This window comes from Agelaius phoeniceus, chromosome 12, assembly GCF_051311805.1.
Source record: "Agelaius phoeniceus isolate bAgePho1 chromosome 12, bAgePho1.hap1, whole genome shotgun sequence".
Lineage (NCBI taxonomy): Eukaryota > Metazoa > Chordata > Aves > Passeriformes > Icteridae > Agelaius > Agelaius phoeniceus.
The window spans coordinates 15,355,335-15,376,791 of NC_135276.1; the positions used below are offsets into that span (position 1 = coordinate 15,355,335).

At 44.7% G+C, this 21,457-nt stretch overlaps 1 protein-coding gene across 1 annotated transcript in view; it reads right to left on the reverse strand.

Moving 5' to 3' along the window:
• PSKH1 (protein serine kinase H1) overlaps nucleotides 1-21,457 on the reverse strand; it is a 30,910-nt gene that overhangs the window by 7,401 nt on the left and 2,052 nt on the right. The window contains exon 3 of the mRNA XM_077185179.1: nucleotides 19,875-20,900. Coding sequence (XP_077041294.1) covers nucleotides 19,875-20,813 — 939 coding nt within the window. The 5' untranslated portion in view covers nucleotides 20,814-20,900. The remainder of the gene's footprint in view (nucleotides 1-19,874; nucleotides 20,901-21,457) is intronic.

Genomic DNA, 21,457 nt, shown 5'->3' on the forward strand with positions numbered 1-21,457 from the left:
ACTCACAGAGGATGGATTCTGACACCCAGGGCTCTTCTGACTCTTCATCTCAAGGCACACATCTAGGGAGGAAGCACCAACCTCTGCACTGATCCTGGAACCAAAACTAGGCAGAATTTTCTGCTATGGAATTTGGTCTCACTCTCACATGGAAATTCAGATGTTGCTACTGGTTAACTCTGGTGCAGCAGCTCAGTCCAGCTGGAAACAACCCCATAAAATGTTCTAAATATATAGAAATGTTAGATATAAGAAATTTGCAATAATGTTTACCACAGAAAGAGGAAGGAATTTGTTTTACAATATGCTAGTTTTAAAGAAATAAGCCCAAAATAATTAATTAATCCTATAATAAATATCCTCCCAGCACACCCAAGAATGGCCATAACAACTTATGAGTCAAACACCTCCAGCCATAAGTGTTGAATTGTTTCATTTCTGACAAAATACTGTATTTGCACTAAGGTGGGAAGTGAGAACGTTTCCTTCAGCATGAGGTGAAGGCTGGGCTGTGGATGTGGACAAAGCTGGGAAGAAAAATGTGACAAAATCCACTGTAAGGGAGAGGAGGAGGCAGCATGGCCAGCAGAAAACCCCAGGTGGTGAATGGAGCCAGGCAAGAGCAAGTTTCTGCAGTCACTGGGTATTCTGGGGGTCTCACCTGTCCTGAAACCACCAATACTGAACTTTTCAAGTCTGTGGAGATCACATCCCAAGCTGCATTAAGAAAAAGCCTGAGCAGATTTCTGCAATGAACATTTCCATATAATAATGGTGACATACATGTAACTGAGTGGACCCACTCCTGTCTAGTTAAAAAGGCAAAACTGCTATTCTCTGTCTCTCATTCTTCTCTTCATTGGGTGAGGAAGAAAAGCACCCAGCTATTTTAAAATTCAGGGTTCACTGACTGTACAACCAGAAATAATGCCCTTTTCTTGCACAGAAAGTCTAAAAAAGGTATGTCCTGATTTTTTGGAGGTTTGTAATTCATTGCTACAGAAAGCAATTTTCTTTTCAAAAGACTCAAGGCACCAGCAAGAGAACAGATCCCTGGGAGGAATTTTTAATGAAAAGGAGGATGGTGTGAGAGTTACAGCATGCTCCCAGCCCACAGCCTGTCACTGCATGGCCAGGAAAGGTGAACTTGAGCTTTAGCTGAGGAACTGGCTGTGAGGGAGATCAGGGTACCACAGTCTTATTTTACAAGGACTAAAACAGTCTGGCTTACTCAGCTGAAATGGGATACATGGTCACTGCCAGTACCTATGCAAGAGAAGAGACTGAAAATTATATTAACTACCTGATATAAAGAAAATACTGCTACATGAATAAAAACATATAAATGTTCCTGAATATATTCAGAATAGAAATGGAAATACTCAGGGAGGAAGCAGATCAGATACCACTTCACATTTCAAGAATTAAATCCATTAACAAAAAAAAAAATTCTAAACATTCAAGCTTTTCTGTCATAGAATCATTAAGGTTGGAAAACACCTTGAAGATCATCAAGTCTAACCATTAACCCAGCACTGCTGTGGTCACCACTAAACCATTTCCCCAAGTGTCACATCCACCTTTTGAACCCTTCCAGGGATGGTAATTCCACCACTGCCCTGGACAGCCTGTTCCAGGGCCTGACCACATCTTCAGTGAAGAACTTCTTCCTAATACCCCATCCAAACCTCCCCTAGTACAACTTGATGCCATTTCCTCTTCCCCTGCTGCTTTGTAAAGAATATAATTATAATATAATATATAAGTAAAATTAGTTTGTCACAATCTGCCTTAAATGGTTTTTTTCTTAGCTGATGAAATAAATGTACCTTGGCAGTGAATGGTAAGAAAAAACCAGGTGCTTGTTAGAAGAAAACAGGAACAAATTCTGATGACAGACTCATGAAAGTGTTTATAAAGAAGGTAAAATTAGCAAAAATCCTTTTCAAATTAATCAGGCAGACCACAATAAAGGTTCAATTTTAACTGAACACACTGGTCTGTTTTGAAGATTGATGGACCATTGAGAGGCTCAGCCTTCATGGTATTCACACCAACAGAACCAAAAAGCTGAATCTGCCCTGCCATGGGGGAATATAAATCCCATTGCAAGCCTACAGATTCCCAACAGACTTTGGATGAGGTACTTCATTTGTTAAATACCAGCAAGGGGAATCAACTTGCAGGATTTACTCTTCATTGGCATAATCCCAGCTGATCCCAGGTGGTGCCATATGTCAGCTGGCACACGTCACCTTCCCCTCACACTGGGGTCTCCAGCTGCACAGAACCTCTGGGCTCCCTCCTCCCTGATGGGCAGATCCAAATGGAACCCAGGCAACAAGAAGCTTTGCCTCCACTCTTCCAAGCTTGCCTTGAAAAGCTTTTAAAGATCCATTTTCTGTAGTTTTTTTATGAGTCCCTATTCATTCAGCTGCAATCACAAACTCATTGTTACCTGGCTGCTCCATCAACCCCCAATTCCTTCTTTCCTTCTCCTCCTCCCAGGAGCCACAGCTCACCCCATTCTGTTTCCTTCACAGAGGGCTCATTCTCCACTTCCAAACAGTCCTAATGGGACATCCAAGCTAATGATACATCTATTAAATTTACCAACTTTACCTCAAAGTGAAGGTAAATGCAGGTGACAATTTGCTCTCTGTGCAGTAACTTTTTAAGAACTCTTCACTACCATCTTCATTTCTGTTACTGTCAACTGAAGTGACTTAAGATACCCACCCTGAAAGAGCTTTTGTTCCCCTCAGGTGGAGAAAACACATCCACACAACTCCAGTTTCATGGCTTTTCCTGGGTATTTCTTCCCCTCTTACCCTAAAACCTTTTACCTTTCTGAATATGATCCCTCACAGAAATACAATCATGCAAGCACCTCCAGCCTCTCCTTTTTTTACCTAAGTCCAAAGAAATGCAAGAGATGCTCAAATGAAAAGTATTTGAGAACTGGCACAACAGCACTTGGAAATACATCTTCAGGACGTGCAGGACAGCATTATTTTCTCTTCCAAGTGTAAGTAATTGCAGAAACCTGGAATTTGAGGCAACCCAGGAACTATTTTGCTGTCCAAATGCATTCAAACTCCAGTCAAATGAGATTCTGGTGAGTGAAATGAGGCTCTAAACAGCAGGAATAATATTACTTAAATATTTTCAAGTCTTATTAAAAGACGGCAAGTGTGATGATTTGGAATTTGAAGAAATCTGTGAAGTCTGAAGGCCTAGAAACTGTGATACATAACCAGCCTAAACCTTGAGAGGCCTGTCCAGTTTAATGAATCCTAAAGAAGAATAAACTCCAAACAGAAGAAGCACATTGGATTTCTCATTACTCCAATTACTCTAGTTTCACCACAAATGGTGAATATGGAGTACCTGCAACTAGATTTTTCTTCTGGTCAGCAAACACAAATCAGTTCATTGATCTGTTTACACAGCTGGAGGTTTGATTTGCTGCACCACACACATCTTTCCTATTTCACTGAAGCTTTTTCTTTAGTAATACATAGGGCTACATTCTACCCATGCAATTTGCAACCTCAGTCCCTGGAGAAATGCATCCATTCTCCAAAAGACTTGCATCAGTTGACAAAACAGTAGTTTTAACATAGCAAAATCCCATTAACCCTCCAAATTAATACTGCAAGGCAGCAGCAGCAGAGGGTTGTGTGGGGGCTGAGGGAGGCTGACACTGGTGTGTTTGGGGGGACATGAAGTGTGCTCACATGACAGGACTGGAGCAATCCAGAGGAGATGCTGCCCATCTGCTTGCCTGAGGAGAGACAGACACTGGCTTGGAAGGAAAATGCTCCCATCCAGTGGCCATGAAATGTTGGATCAGCTAAACTCTATCAGATAGCCTTGCCTTTAAATCTCAGTGCTGCAATGACAAATCCTGCTTTTTTTGTGGCACAAAAATGCCACAACAATGGCACAAAAATGAAGAGAAGTCACCAATACTCGAATTTCTGTTTCTCCAGAAAGCAATTTCAAATGTGATGCAGTTTGAGTACTTCTGCTCCCTCTGTAGGACTGTGCTGCTTCAGCAAGATAAAGCTCTGGTGTCTTTCTGCAGAGAAGCACAGAATGGTTTGGGTTGACAGGGACCTTAAAAAGCTCATCTAGTCCAAATCCCCTGCCATGGACAGGGACACCTTTCACTAGCCCAGGCTGCTGTGAGCCCCATCCAACCTGGCCTGAACACTTCCAGGGATGGGGCAGCCACAGCTTCTCTGGGCACCTTCTGCCAAGGCCTCAGCACCCTCACATCCCTTAAAAAAGGTGGAATAGCCACATTTGGAGCTGAAGCTCAGCAGTACCAGCTGAATGACAACAGAGACCTCCTACCTGTGACCAGTTTTTCTAACTACAGCAATCATGTCCTCTTGTCTGGGATACCTGGTGCAGTGTCTGCTTCAAAAACCTGATTTCTCATGAGACAATCCCTGGATACAGACTCCTTTAACACTGGAGACTATTGGCCCCATGCTGGAGGGAGCACTAAACATCCTCTGGAAAGTCATGTCTGTAACTCTAGAATTTAGCAGAGTGACTAAAAACATGATTCAGCACAATTTACAAGGAAGAAAAAAGTTGGGGGAGCAGAAGAGCTGCACAAAGCTGCAGAGGGATCTTCTGGTCAGTTGGGTGCAAATAAAAGAAGGATCACCTAAGCTCTGCTTTTAGACTCAACAGTACCCACTGAAGGGAGGATACATTCTCATTTCCTGATTCCCACCTAAGTTTCATGCTGTTTTCAGAAGAAGCAAGACAATGTTTATGAGGAAGGTGAGGGAAAGGCCTGGATCTCCCTTGCCAGTCAGTCTTTACAAAAACATGAAGCACAAAGCATGTTATCACAGCTGCAAAAGATTGCTCTTAGGCCAAAAATACTGTATCCCAGTCCCAGTGATTCCTAAGAAAAATACTGTATCCCAGTCCCAGTAATTCCTAGGATGAGTCTGAGCACTGCAGAAGCCTCAAAACACCAAAGAGATTGAGGAGCCCCACAGCAGCACACAGGTTCCTGCAAGATTCTCCTACAGAAAACCTTCAGATATCTACTTTGCAGTTTCACAAGATAAGATAGATTTATTGGGAATAAGCCTGCCCCAACAAATAGACTGGGTTTAATGCATCCACTTGGTCAGAGGGAACTGCCTTCACATTGTGTCCCTGTCACCATTAGCAGCAATGCTCCACATCACAGGAGATGGACACATTTCTGTTCTCATTCCCATTTGATGCTGCACTCCCCATCGTGCCAGCAACATGGTTTGGTTTGTGCAAACAAAATGAGCCAAACTGGGGAATTTCTGTAAATTTTTCACCTGGGGTTTTCAATCCAGTTATTCCTTGGCATGAGTCACCAGATGGCTGCAGAAGGAGCTACATCAACCCAAGAGAGCGACTGAACGGAGTCCAGAATTAGCAGCACTTCAACCAAGTATGAAACCCATCCCACAGCCTCTCTTACAGCCTCAGTGACCATGGGAGAGACTCCCATGGTGGAGACACTTTGCTCTGGTCCCCCAGGAATGCCAGCTGCTGCATTCTGAGGGAGCACTAGCATTCCCTACAAAAGCATCTCCTGGACTTCTGAGCTGCATAAAACACAGGGCACTTCACCCATCTGCAACTCCAGCCCTGCTAGACAACAAACTCAGGGGAAAGCAGCCTCCTTTACAATGCCTTAAAGAGCTCTCAAGTGTGTTATGTTTTATTCAGACAGGCTCTGAGGCTGGAGAAGGAGGGGGAGGAGAAGAAAGATCCTCCTCTGAGTGTCACTTAGGCTGGGGGACGGCGTGCAGCGCTCTGCTCTGTGTCACTGAATCCCTTCACCACCCTGCTTGTTATTCACAGCAGCAGAAAATCTACTGAGGCACTGCCCAGGCCAGTGTGTGTGGGGAACAAACAACTGCTGGTTTGTTGTGCTGCTCTCTGGCCTGAACAGCCAGCCCACTTCTCTTCCTGCAGATGATGTGAGCTCTGAGCCAGAGAGCAGACAGCTCCCAACAGGTGCTGGAAACAAACCCTGACCTGTGTGACCACTGCACATCTCCTCACCCAACTGGAGGGACCTAGGCAGGGGTGGGAGCCAACACTGCAGAGCAGCTTTCTTTTGGTCTGCCGATCAAAATAAGCAGATTTTGGATACCAGAATCAAATCCCTGAATTTCATTCTTCCTGCAACGGGAGCTGCTGTAAAGCCACCACCAAAGTCTGCAGTGCAAACAAGTTAATGACTTAAATTTATTTTCTTTTCACAAAAATAAGTCAAGCTAACATATGTGTGGTGCTGAAGGCAGGGCACATCTCTCCAGCTTCTGTCATTTTTCAGAATAGCTGCACCTTAAAATTTTGACGTTTCTGGTGGAAGACAAGTGACATGCTGTTAGTTTTGAGAAGGAAATTTACTGGACTCGATGTTCTAAGAGGTCTTTGCCAACCTTAATGATTCTAAGAACATCACCAAGAACTCTCTTCATTGCATTACCTATCTATGCATGATGCAGCAGTTTTGTCCCATTTAGGAGATTCCCACATGACATCAGAAAGCAGGAAGTGTCAACTCCAAAGGAGCAAGTTGGGGACTGCAACTGTGACACATGACATTGCAAACCAGCTTAGGGCTGTGCTGGGGCTCCAATAACACCAGGTTTGCACCATCCCAGGTATTGTTCAGCTCCCAAACAATTGCAATGAGGTGATCAAAACCAACTGGTTCCAAAGAACTGGAACAAAAAGTTTCCAGTGAAAAGATGAAATGTGCTAAAGTCTGTGCAGGGCAGATTCCCAAGCATTCAGCCTTAATTTGTTGATGTGGGGAGGAGGAATAAAGGAAGGATGAAAGAGGAAAATACAACAGTCCTTTAATAATCCAGAGCATTATAAGTACGCGCAGCCATCTGGTGCGGTGAACTTCTATAACCCAGCTTTTCGAATGGAAATAGCCAGCCCATTTTCCCTGGACAGGCACTGAGTATTCAGCTGGAATCATGCACTAAAATTACAGCAGCTACAAAAACAATAAACACAAAGCTTTTCTCTCCAGCCAGGGGCAGCCCTTCTAAGTGCAATGCTTAGGGAATAGCTGTTAAAATGGGGTAATACCACATTTAACTTGGATCGCTTTATGTCTCTTAAAAATGTGTCAGCAAGTTACAGCTGCACACAGGGGACTGTAACCACTGCCTTGGCTGAAAAATTGTCTGTTAGGGAAGTTTAGGGTTAAGAGACCTGGACTTGGAAGGATGCAGGTGAAAAGATGAGATCACCAAGTATACAGTGCTGGAGATTGCCATGAAAATGGAATGAGTCAAAAATTTCCAAAGGTATTGCTACAGCACCAGCAATACTCACAGCAGTATTTGCAGTAACTAAACTGGAATATACCTTCCCCAGACTGTTCCTTACGTCTGGGTGTCCTGACATCTTCAGTGCTTTTACTCTGAAAAAACTCAAATTTGAGCTGAATGATGCTCTCTCACTCTGAACTATTACCTTAAGAGAGTATTGGCTGTGAACTGGAGCTGAAGTCAATATGTGTTTCTACGTACAAATTCAGAGTAAGAGTTTAATTAAGAAATGGCAGTTCCTGACAGGGAGGAAAGATCTTCCCCAGGGAGGAAGAATATCTTTCATCACACTGATTAGAGCAGTGGTGGGGGGATGAACAGATAAGCTTATAACCTCCCACACAACCCCCTCCTGCAAGCTCCAAGCTGTCAGTGCACAAGCCCTGGGCGCTTACGAGGGAATGAACAAGGGAGAGTAAATCCTAAGTCAGTCTTAGCTGCCACTCCAACCCTGCCCTGCTCCCCAGCTGGCACCAGCTCTCCTCTGCTGCTCTGGACAGCTCCTTTAACCTCCTAGAGCACACAGATGTGTCACAGAGTCATAAAATATCCTGAGCTGGAAGGGACCCACGAGGACCAAGGTGAGGAGCTGTGCTGCAAACACCACCAATCTCCAAGCCCCAGCTGCCCCACTGCCTGGCTTGATTCTCCTTTCTTCCTTATAGTCACTCTTCAGTTTTAACAGGAATCCAACCCTGTCATAGTTCCAGAGGAGGTGAAATGATGCCTCTTTCATGTCAGCATTTCCTGAAAGCTCAGGTTTAGTGCTTCCCAAGCTGGGCCATGTGGCCCAATGCCATTGCTGGCTTTCTCTCAGAAAGCACTGTTTCACTGTTTTGGGTAGGCAAGGTGGATGTAACCCATTTTAAAGTAAACAAAACATCAGGAGACGCTCTAAGTACACTTGCTAGGTTTTCCACAATTCAGTCCCGGGTCACTGGTTTATAATTGCTTTTCCTGTCACTATTTGGGACATTTTTGTTAGAATTCAGAGCAGGATAACTGTTCTAGATCCCTTTCCAACACATTTCTCTGTATTCTCTTCTCAAATTTCTTTCAGCATCCCAGCTATTCAGTGAGGGAGACAGAGATCCTGCTGAAAAACGAAGTATGTCACTGACACTGCACCAAACTGCACATACACAAGAAGTAAAAAGGACAAACCCAAAATCCTTAATGTAACACATTTCTAATTGTGCAGCCATAATCTCATACCAGTGTGGTCTTTTTCCCTGTAAAAATCCTACCCTTTTCTCACCTACATTGTTGGGGTATTTCTCTTTCCAAAAGAAGATAAAACCATTTCAGTTTTCTATGTGGAATCATACTACCTACTGTGGAGCCTGGCCATCCTCAGGTTCAAAAACACTGTGGAGAAGATCCAGGTGAGAATTTCCAAGACAGCCAGGGGTCCTTGACAGATGGTCTGCAAGAAGGGGTCAAAGGAGCTGGACTTGTTCAGTCTGGCAAAGAGAAGTCTAAGGGCAATCTAATAGCATACTATATTTATTTAAAAGTAGTTACAAGGATTACAGAGCCACACAACGGGTCCAAACAAGGGGCAACAGGGAGAAGCTGTGCTTTGGAAGGTCTGTATCAGGAAATACCAGGGGAAGGGTGGTGCAGCCCTGGAAAAGGTCACTGGGAAGGTGGAGGATCTTCATCCCTGAAGCCCTTCAAGACTCAGGAAGACAAAGTCACAGCCAGCATGACCTAGTGCTGGCAACACTCCTGTCTCAAGCTGAATGGGATTAGAGCTCTCCAAAGGTCTCTTGTAACCAAGGTTTCTATTCCTCAAGTGCTTCTCCCCTCCCTGCCCCCAGCCAGCACTGTCATATCCCCTCCAGAGCAGCAGCACATCCCTCCTCCCAGCACATAACCCTGCCCAGGCTCCACCCCACATGCTCAACAGGGTCAAGTGTACCATGAATGCTTCAGAATAAACATGTGCAGCTTCAGGTAAATTTGGACTGATATTCAACTACCTTTCCTGCAGGAAGGATGTGCTTTAGTTCTCTCTCCTACTGAGCCACTGACTTTATAAAATTCATAGCCACTTTGAATTCTTCACATTGCTCAAACAGGGTTGACAATGATCTTGGCATTTAAATAGTTAATTCCAGAAGACTGAAAGACAGACAGCACAGTTCCATAAACTTTGCTTCTTTGGGAAATCAGGGTGAAGGCAGGGCTGCAACAGACACCCAAGGATCATCCAATCCATCCCATGGCCCCCAAGGATCCACCAGAGATGCATCACTCCTGACAGATGACTGCCTCACTTGTTCCACAAGACAGCTTCAGAAATCCTATGGGTAAACATTTTTTGGAGTGGGAGACACAAGTTTTTTAAAAAGTTCAGTGTGAATCTTTCTAAGTGCCATTTAAGACTCTTGTTTGACATAATCTGGAAAAAAGATTATTCCTCTTTCTCTTTGAAGCAGCCTTTTACATATTTGCAAACTGCTATGACAACACGTTCCCTAGGCCAAACAGCCAAAAATGTTTTAGTCTTCCAGAGACTGTGGTTTCTTGACTCACAATTGTTTTTGTTGATCTCCTGTCAAGTCTCTCTGCTTGGCCCGTGGTGTTTTTGAAGTCTGCTGCCCAGAAGTGTCAGAGCTTCAGCTTGGCATCTGCAGCAGCCACCAAACACAGCAGGATCACAGCACACGCTGCCTTTCTGCTCAGACACCTCAGCACATTCACCTTTTCCCACAAGTATCATACTGCTCTCACACAACAGTTTGTGATTCATAGACACAATCTCTTCTGAGAAGCCAACACCTCCTAATTTTCTGTTCTTCACCTGTTTTTGTGCACTTACTCTTACTTTAAAAAAAAAAACAGATTACACTTACTACTGAATTGCTCAAATTTGACAGGGCTATCTGGAACTCAATGCCTTTTGCAGACCTTCCAATTCAATGTCATCTACAAATATAATAAACATACACGTACTTCCCTCACCTGGGTTGATCATTAACCCCCAAATACCTTTACACCTTCAGCCATTTCTACAGAAACACCATCACTACCATGTTCCACTTTGCTGATGAGCCACCAGAAGGTAAATGTCACTTTTAACACAACAGGTTTGGGGAAACACAAGATTTGGTCCCCAGGCCCTCCCTGCTTCACAGTTCATTTCCAAAAAGTAAGTTTTCAGAGACCATGGAACACTTTCATGAAATAGCTGAAGATCTCTTCAATGGCAGATCCATCCTTGCCAAGCTCCAGTGCCAAACACCGGAAGTATGGGAACTCCTGTAGCTTTGGAAGAGGACTTTGCAGTGAAATTATTTCACATTCTCAGCCAAGTGTCAAGTTTTCCTTAGTTTTGCAATATCAAACTCTTGAGCAAAACAGTTGCTGAAGAATGTCACCAAGAATACCTGAAGCTGGACTAAAGCTAAAAGCAAATAAAGAAATATGAAGGACTAAATGTAGAGAGGTAAGAAACTGTAAGCCAGGCACCCCTATCAGCACTGATAAAACAGTATATCAAGTCTTGAGTCACCTCAGCTGTAAAGAGAAATCTTTCTCACATGTGAGCCACATAATCATTCTCAATATTATCAGATTATTAAAAAGTTCTTAGAAATTATTCTTCAGACACAGACAAAGGTAGGAAACACACAAATACTTTTATCAGGTAGCACAGTTCTACCTTTTGTGAGACATCAAACTCTTTGGTTAATCACTTGAAGTGCCTGAAGTACTGGTGCACTGGACGTAGGGAGTGCCGTGATTATGAAGTTCACAAGCTGTAGACACGCAGCCAGGCACACACCAGCACTTTGGGGAACCCTGCAGGAACAGCAGGCATCCCTTAACAGCCTTCTCCAGAACGTTCTGCCTCTCCTTGACTTGTGTGAACGGCTCTCATGTCACCAATCAACACTAATCTGGTGCATTAGTAAAAGCTCAGTTTTCAGGAAAATCTATAAAAACATCCATTTGAAATAACAAAGGCATTGGAAAACATGCCTGGTTTTTCTACCTTGTCACTCACTTGGGGCAGCAGGGGGGCAAAGCAGGGGGGTGGGCGAGACTGGAGAGAGGAGGAGCAGCTCCTGCTCCAAACCAGGGAACTCGGATGCACCACTGCCAGTCTGAACCACCCCTTCCAGCCCCAAACAACTAATCCAGTTCCCTCTGTCTGCAGCCTCAACTCTGCAACTGCAATCTTGTCAGATTTAGGGATTTCAAGGATTAGGTAAAGAGACTGCCAAGAAAACCTCTGGGCTTAGGAAGCACCTTTGCAGCCCTCCGGCTCAACATGAACAGGAATTCCCTATAACAGTTTCTGCAGCTGAAAAGAGATTTCAACAATGTGATATTAAAACCTTGACTTCTTACCATGCCAAGCACACTGCTTAATTCCTCCTTCCTCACATCCCAGGGCAGGAGCACACTGCAAATGCTAGGGAAGTCCCAAATTCGGGTCAGAGCAAATCTGAAACACCTTTCAATGCCAGATTGTTCCAAATATATCAGGTTCAATTGCCTCTCTCCAAGGCAGGGTCAATTACAGGCCACAAAGTGATTTGCAGAAAGGTACATGTTCACAGCCCTTCCCCACAGAGCTCAGTTTTGATTAAACAAAAGTGGCTTTTAATCTGCAGCAGGGGCAGCAGCTGGAAGTACAGCCAGGTGCCAGCTCTGCAAAACCTCAAAGCCTCAGCCTGGAGCTCAGAACAGTTTGGAAGATGCTGTAATTTTCTCCAGAGTGCAACACTTTTACAGCTCCCCACTGAAAATTCACTTTAAGAATGTTTTATAGGTGCCAGCCAGTCCTCCCTGTGCCCCTAGATGCTGTCCTGGTGTTGTACTTCCATACAATCATCTGGGGCCTCAGGTCCTCAGCAGAGCAGGTCCAGGAAATCCAGCTGAAGCAGTGCAAGATGTCACCCCAATCCACTCACCCCACAACCTGTGATAAACTCCCACGTGTGCCACAGCAAGGAGAGAACCAGGTGAGTGCTCACACCCTGCTCAAGGGCTGCACCTGGCTCCAGCCCAGCACCTGGAGCAGCTGGACTTCCAACACAAACTCCAACCCCTGGGTAACCATTTCCAAGGAGGGCAGGAGGAGACAGCTGCTGTATTTAGGGACAGGTTTCCTGCAGGTCACAGCTCTTCCCCAGCAGAATTAACACATATTCTCACCCTCTTGGTTCTAAGTCAATTAGCATGCAATAGCATGTCTTGCCTCAAAATACACCTCCAGTAAGGTACCAGAAAAAACAACACATCTGAGCCACAGCTGGAAAACCAAGGACTCAATCAGCCACAGGTAAATGAGGAAATGGCCTAGGCTATGTTTAGGCAAATGTAAAGGAGTCAAAGACACCAATGGTAGCTGATAGTTCAAATCCTTCCTGTTGATAATGTGTATTCTGTACAGAGGCAGCTTAATATTCTTTTTCTACCCTACCAATGTCCCTTTATCCCTACATCCCTAATTCTGCAGAAATACTATTCCACCATTAACAGGATTTTATAGGACCTCCAGATGAAGGAATGAAAATATATGTCAAACCACAGCACTATTGCAAATCCCTTCCCCCCAGATGTGGCTCTTGCCTTCCTCCATCCTTACATTACGTGCCATACGCTGTACACCACTTCCCCAAACTCAGTCTTTCACCCCAAAAATCTTCACCAAAATGCTCAGCTGCTGTCCCTCACTCTGCCTTGAACCTGCAGGTACTACTGACATAGACAGCAGCCCTAAGGAAAAAGGGCTGTGAATGAAATCACTGGGAAAAAACCCACATTCCTCTTCCCCATGGAGATTCCTTCCCTGCTCTCTGTTTCTAGAGGCTTTGAGGCTTAGACAGAGTTTCCACCCTGTCCTGATGACATGCACAATTCTGTGAAATATAAACTGTTAATACTGAGTGCTGCAGACTGCAGCAGTATGGAAATGGCAGATGTAGGCAGACAAAATGACCCCTCTCCTTACCCTGCCCTAGCATTGGGGGTTCTCTCCACTGCTGTGTTGCAACATAAGCTGAAGTACATAGTCAAGAGGAAAAAGGAGTGATTTTGAAAAATGTCCTTGTGACACCAATTCTGTTGGAGGAAAAAACCTTCAAAAAGAATCTTAAGATGCAGCCAGAGCAAGGGGGACTTGATTTTCAAATGCATGCATTGGTTTCAAAGCCCTTTCACTGGAAAAGGTGTTTCTCTACCTGTAAATAAAGTGCTTACCAATGCATCATGCTGAGTTTTTGCAGGAGCATGGTCACTGATCCATGCAGGAGGAGGCAGGATTTCCCAGGTTTTAATTGAGGTTATCACATTTCCAAAGATGTCCCTCCCTGCAGAGGGAGAGATCTGGACAAACACTTCAGCTTTTGGAGCTGGAGTGACACAAACACACCTACCCTCACAGCCACTGAGCTGGTGCATTAAAAGAAAAGAAAGAGCAGAAGCCAAGAGAAGTCCATGTATTGGGCTGGCTTCAGTGTTCTGTGCCTGGCTTGGAGAGGAGCTTTCATCCTGTTCAAGTGCTCCAGCTCTTCAAAGGAGAGCAGAGTGCCCTTTTCAGCAGAGCCCTGCGCCTGCAGCTCGCCAACACTCTTGTTGTTCTACTTCAAAATCACCGCTTTCACACAGCCATGTGAAATGCAAAAGCACATTCCTCTGTAAATTGATGGGGTTTTACTTTGTCCAGGCAAAGGGCTCAACAATTTATATAAAAAACAATCCTTCCCTACACGGGGAAAAAAAGCCAGCTCTAGTTTTTAGGGGAAAAAAAGCCTGCATTACTCTAAGAACAGGACTATTGTAAAACACTTCTACCATCTAATGTGGCTCACAGGAACAAACAGCAGCTGCTCTAAGTAAAAAGCTCTTTTAGCTCCCAAGAAAGCTAAAACGTGGTCCCAGAGACTTACATGCTCACACCAGTAAGTACTGCAAATGTGCTTTAAAATCCTGCCTTCAGCTGCCCCATCCTTGTTTTCTTTGTTATACTATATTCAACAGCTTGGGCCACTCAAACTCCAGGGGAAAGAATGGAAAATTGGCCACCCTGCTGCTTTGAAATCTCTCCTCTCTTCTGGCACAGACATCAGAGGCCAAGGTGATGACTGCCCTGCAAAAGCATCTAATGGCTCTAAAGACCATCTTGGCACAGCCATGGAGGGCAACACCACGTGTCAGTGTGGCCTTCTGGGGACCCCTCAAGGGAAGGGTCCTGCTGCACCCAGGCCCTCCCAGGCACTGAGCCAAGGAGAGCTTCCAGAAGAATCAGGTGGCTTTGCACTGAGCTCCTCTTAGAGCAAAGAACACCTCCACACTTTGCAAAGGTAAATCTTCAATAAAGGGGGGCACCTACCAGCTTCTCTGGCCTCTTGTACTCACAGGACTTTATCTCCTGTATTAAAAAAATATATAGGACCAAGGGAGCATTAGAGGGCAGTGGTGCTTCTCTGTTCCTGGCTATATTTTAAACTAGCTTTGAATGTTTTCCCAAAGACATACTCCAGTCCAAATTCAGGGAAGCCAGTCTGCCTTACTTAAAACAGATGTACTACAATAAGATCACCAGTTTTCCCTCTTTCAGAGAAAGCCAGCCAGCCAGACCTGACACAGCATCAGTGCAAAACTTACTGCATTGCAAAACTTATGAGCAAAACACCATCCAAAGTTTCAGAATGCTTGTCCTATACTGACTGCATTCTGAAAATGATAAGGACTATGGAGAGATTTTCTCTGATATGCAAGTGAACTTTTTTTCCCTTATAGGAGACCAGTTTCTAGAGTAAAATACAAGTATGTAGAACAGAAAGTTGAGTTGCCACTATACACTTCCGTCTACAACTTTTAGGGGAAGGAGGTTACCAAGAATAATTACAGTTTCTTTCTGTTGCCTGTTCCTTTCTTATATTAAGCTTGTCATTTGATAGGAAATCCAACCACAGTCATCATAATTTATAATGCAATGACTGATCAGTCCCTCTGGGGCGGGATGGGCGATTCAGCAACCAGCTCCCAACTGAGTCAGAAGCAGTCTGGGTTCAAGCTCTACCCCATTCTCTCTCAAAACGTTGAATAAATGCAGGAAATTAATACTGAAATTTGACAAGCCTGTCACCTGTCTCCTCCACTATGTGTCACAAGGGATTTGAGGGATTACAAGTCCTCCACAGTGTTTTAAGCAGCCCCCACAACGAGGACAATTATGAGGACACTTTGGAAATGTTCTGCAGACGTGCTTGGCTAAGGACTCATCCTGTGAGCACGCATCAGCTGCCTTGGAATGGCTTTATTTTTATCTTGTTTTCTGCCAGGTAGCACAGGTAGTTTGTTTGCTAATGCACTGCCTGCACTCTCTGTGCTTCATGCTTCTGCTATTAGCTGCAGGCAGGAAAAACTGCTTGGGGAGAAAGTGGTTTATCTTTTTACTCACACAGACTGAGTTGTTATGGGAACACCATTCATGCTACTCATCCAGAGTAACTTGGTTTTCCTGTAACTAAGGGCATTCTTCCAGCAGGAATCTATCTACACAGGATCTGCAGAGCTTACCCAACACCTGCATTTAACTTGGTGCTTTAAACTCCAAGTTAGGGCAGAAGATCATTAAGATTCTGAATGCTCAAGGAGAGAAAAGTAGAAATGCAATGCACACACAGTTTGCAAGCCAGGCTTCTCCTCTGACCTTTGGTCATTCTCTCCATCAATGTGTCTTCATGAATTTGTCGAGTTGCTCTTCAAACTCAGGTACATTTCCAAGGTCCACAGCCCTCGTTTTCACCCTGTGAACAGCCTGTATCATCAGAGACTCTGCAGGTTTGTTAGGGAACTTTCTCCTGCTGGCTTTTAGGCAGAAGGCAACAGCCCCTTCAATCTTCACTGGTTTTGTCCTTCCCTATGGAACTGACCATGTATTTCACATCTGTGCTTATCAGCAAACTCCTGATACGTGCAAAGGCTGCTGCCACCATATGGCTGCAAAGCTCCTTCAAGAGATTTTGGTGAGGATTTCCATCAAAAACCATTGGAAAATCTAAGCCACACAAAACCAGTTCATCTCTCCACAGGCTGCTAAGTCTCTTGCAGAGCTCCTGCAGACTTGCAATGCCCAACTTCCTTCATATATCAAGCATGTCTCTCCTATCAATGCATCCACTAGCACCACAACTTAGAACAAGCTTTTTTGGTTATTTGATTAAGACATGTTCCCACAGCAGCACACACCAACCTCACCCACTGTGAGCATACCACAAAAAGCTGATTCTGTTCTATGAATAGGAGAACAGTCCATGAGAGAAATGGTATGTCCAGATCAGATATCAAAATCAGAACAATCCATACACCTTAGCTAAGTTTCCCAATTTAACCATAGCATACATTATCTTTCACTTATTCCATCGATTTTCCCAGGTGTGTAAAGCAACATAAAAGTACTGGTATTCAACAGAAGGAGAAGCTTTGAAAAAGAATCAGAGCAAGCCTGTCCTAGCAGGATAATGATGGTCCAATTTTCAATTCTGCACTTGCAAATTCAAAGAAAACTAAGAATGGAATTCCAGCTTTGCTCCTCAGTCAACTTTTTAAGCTACAAAGAGCTCCCAAAAATCAGTTTCAACTCCAATATTTCAATTAAAAATTAAATGAAATAATTATGTCCAAACATTCTTTTTAGTAAGTTCTAACAAAACAAGTGAAAAAGAATCATTTTGCAGCAGGCTACATTCAAAGCAGTGTCAATAGCTCACCTAACCCTGACTCAGGATGCTCAGGAAAAAAAGCACACCAGTTACAAAGCCAGCTGTCCTTCCTTCCTCATCCTAGCCGTTACCAGAAGCAGTTCAAAAAGTAGAGGAGATACAAGAGATAATCAGAGCAGTGATGTCAGCAGTACCTGAATAACCTATTGTGGGAGACCTCTCCTACTGATCTGCTAATGGCCTCTTCAAACAGACCTCACACTCCAGGAACAGGAGCCGGGCTAACAGGGCCCCAGTCAGAAAGCAATTACATTAGCTGGACTAGAGATCACTTGTTTTTCCAAGAAAATGGAGCTGCTTCTCAGGTCAGCATGCATCTTGGCTTTTGTTCCTCTTTCAATACAGCTTTGTCCTCTGTGACCAGGTTTTGGGGTCAGACTTTTCAAAAAGCACCGAGACTCAGGGCACTGCTGCTGCCTGCCATGGTACAGTTGAAGACAGCTCCCTCCTTCCCCGCTGGAACTTGTCTGAGCCACTCAGCTCAAGCTGTCAGCTCTGTAGTTTACAGGCTTCTTTCAACATTTCCTCTTCTGTTTCAGATCCTCAGCCTTCAGATCACAGAGAAGAAAAGCAGTTGCTCCCATGAAACCTCTGCTCCTGCATCCATCCAAGACAGATGATGTTGGCAATACACTCGAGTATTCTGCCCACTCTTACTCCAAAGAAACCAGGACTTGGCTCCTGCCGTTCCCATTCGTCTGACAAACTTATCAATGACCTCATTTCTGACATCTTCCCACTTCCTCCAGTGTAACACAAAGAAAGAGGAGCCATGGTCTGTGAACACCAAAACCTCAGAAGCATTTAAAAACCCAGAGTGCTGGCAAGATTGTGGGAAACACAACAGACACCTTTAAACCTCTGGGTCACTTCGTCTTCTCCTAGAATTTATTCACAAAATGAGCAGCCTCTTTACTGCATCTCCTGCCAATACCTGCCTACAGTTAAGCACCGTGCAATTTAGGGGCACAGGCTTAATTACAGTGATAAATTAAAGCATCCATTTTCCCTGGCTCTAGAGGAACAGAAAGCATCCAGGCAACAGATACAGGCTGCTGGCTGACACATATTTGCTTTCCAAGCAGTAAAGCATTGACAGCTTTCCAAAATAACCACTCATGTCACACACAGTATCCAGAACAGCCTTCTAAAGTGTGTAATTTGTGGTGGCATAACAAGTAAAATGCCTCAGGCTTGTGCATTGACACTTTCAAAATAGAGAGCTTAATGCTTTCTCTGTGGCATTGCTACCTCTGCATGTACAACCAACAAGGCTCCAGTGGCCTAGTTGCAATTCACAATATTTCTCAAAACCAATCTGTTCTAGTACAAGGACCAGTGGACATCAAAGTAAATTACCCAGGGAACCTTCAAAACACTCAATTCACTCTCTCCAGATTGCCTATGGCTGCACTGAGCTTGATCAGACCCCCTTCAAATGTTAATTTTTTTGGAGGAAAGGCCCTAGTCTGTTCACTCATTTTTCAAACAGAAGCCAGGCCGTGCCTTTGGTTATTCACACTGCCTTTCTACACATGATTTTCAGCTCTGTATTTTTATCCAGAGAACACAGACCTGCACTCAATAGTCAAGGGCATGGCATGGCATGGCAAGGACATGACAACAGCAATACTCATTCCTAATATCAACAGGGTTTTGATCAGAAGAGTGAAGATGTTATTTACAAGTGTTTAACTTCAAATTGTTTCTTCTGAAGAGCAAGAAGCACCTTCAGGCCCCACTATCATTTACAGAATGCCTAAAAATTATCCCCTAAGAGTCTTCTTTCCATTCTTGCCTATGAAAACTATCCTTCAATCCTCCATTTTCTCACATACCAAGCTCAGGAAGCAATGCAGATCAATTTCTGAAATAATCCCATCTCCAGATTGAAGAAGTAAGTGCCCCTTGCCTGCCATAACCTTTCAGCAAAGCTATTTTCCATACTACACTTGGATTCGTGTCAGGAATCAGACTAGTGATACATGTGCCACATTTCAAACACCCTGGCACAAGTTTCAACAGCAAAGCCTCTAACAGCAGCTAGAAACCCATAAGCATCCCAGTTCTGTTCTACAGCAAGTTTCCTCTTTCTGTGCACACATTCTTTTAAAGGAGCTCACTGTGCTACACTGGGAGCAGACAGAACATGGGAAAGGATTTTAAAAGCCAGAATCACAGATTTTTTTACCCCTGGTAATGTTACCACCTACAAGACAACCAGCTTTTGGTCATCACAGAGACACAGCTAGGGAGAGCTGAGACAAAGTAGAAATTTTCCAGAGTAGAAATCCATTTTGATTTAAGTGAAATGTACATCTTTGAGTTATGTCTGTAGTTTGAAAACACAGCTGTTTATTCTGACTGCCTGTTCTCATAAAAAGCCTATACTGGGAGAAACTGCTTCAGCTGAAGGACAGAAATAAGGGAAAGGGGCAGACAGAGAAACAGAGACTGCTATAAGAGCAGGTCGCAGGTCAACCTGACCTAAGAATTCTTTATCAGAAAGAAGAATTAGCGGCAAATGTCACCTGAAATCTGTAAAAATGAATATGTATGAGCCTATTGTGAAATTGCATGCATATGTATTTGAAAGGGGGATAAAAAAAGATCTAGAGTTCCCAGAAGTACGCATGTCTTTTGAAGAGAGTAATCTCCACATGCGTCCAACGCTGTAATAAATTACAACTTTCACAGAGTTGTAGAGTTTCTAAACAGAGCTTCTTGCCTGACTGCCCCCCACCACACTCACCTCGCCTGAGTAACTGTACTTTCCCTTCAGGATCTGCCGGTACAGGCGGGTGCGGTTGTCGTCCTCAAAGGGCATCGTGCCGCTGAGGAGGATGTAGGAGATCACCCCCAGCGCCCACATGTCCACGGAGTTCGTGTAGGGCTTCCTGACCAGGATCTCGGGAGCGATGTACTCCGGGGTGCCACACGTGGTTTTCATCAGGCAGTCGTCGCCCTTCTTGCGCGCGCTCGCCAGCCCGAAGTCGGTGATCATGATCTTGGAGTCGGTGCCCGGGTGGTAGTACAGCAGGTTCTCGGGCTTCAGGTCGCGGTGGGTGATGCCCAGCGTGTGCAGGTACCTGACCCCGTCCAGCACCATCTGCAGCACGCGCGTGGCGTCCCTCTCGGTGAAGGAGCCCTTGGCGATGATGCGGTCGAAGAGCTCGCCGCCGGTGGCCAGCTCCATGACCATGTACACGCGGTCCTGTGTCTCGAAGACCTCGATGAGCTGGATGATGTTGGTGTGGCGCACGCGGCGCAGGACGCTCAGCTCCGACTCGCACACCTCGCGGCCCTCGCGGTACTTGGTCTCGATCATCTTGATGGCGTAGGGCTGCTTGGTGGCCTTGTGCTCCACGCGCACCACGCGGCTGAAGCTGCCCCTGCCGATCAGCGCTTTGATGTCGTACTTGGCCGTCACGCGCGGGTCGAACTTGGCGCGGTACTTGGCCACTTTGTTCTTGCGGGGCTCGGGCTGCTGGGCGGGCAGGGGGTTCCCGGGATAGGGGTTGGTGTGATGGGGAGGGGAGGGAGAGCCAGCTTTGATGACAGCCCCGCAGTCATCTTTGATGAAATGCTTGTAGATGTCACTGTGGCCAGTGTAAGGTTCCACTTTTTTAACCAGGTCTAGCTGCACATCTTTGGGGGGCTCGGGAAGCACTTTGCTGGTCCCACAGCCCATCACTGACTGGTGTTAATTCCCTATCAAGGCATGTTCCCAGGGGAGCACCAGCAGCAACCACATCCGGGGTGATTCCCACATTTGAATCTTCGAAAAAGAATGAGAAGAAACAAATAAAGAGGAATCAAGGTAGTGAAGATTTTTCCCTCCATTTGAATCAAAACAATAGCACCATGCTATCACAAACTGAGAATATGGGATTTCCACTTCTCTCTGCTACAGAACATGCACAGTGCTCTGCTGCTTTCATCATGAGTGAGTGAAGGCAGTGCCTACAAACACCCAATCCTGGTCAGAACAGATGTGTCCAGGGAAATCACACAGTATCTCTCTTTATTGGGGATCGTTTGTTTTCTGCTCCCTGCTGAGCCCTGAATCAGTCACAGAGCAGTTGAGGCTGCACAAGACTTCTGGAGGTCTTTTTGTCTAGACACAATTGCTTAATACAAATCAAATAAAGAAAAAAAAGTCAAACATTTTCTTTAGTTTTGTTAGATCTGCTCAACTTTCTCAGTCAGCAGCCAATCCAAACCCAATAGTTCTGAGTTTGCTCACCAGAAGTACCTCAGCAATTTGTACACTTAACCCATCTTCACAAGATTTTCTTCATATTGAATTTGTACACTGTCTTAAGCCTCTCACTA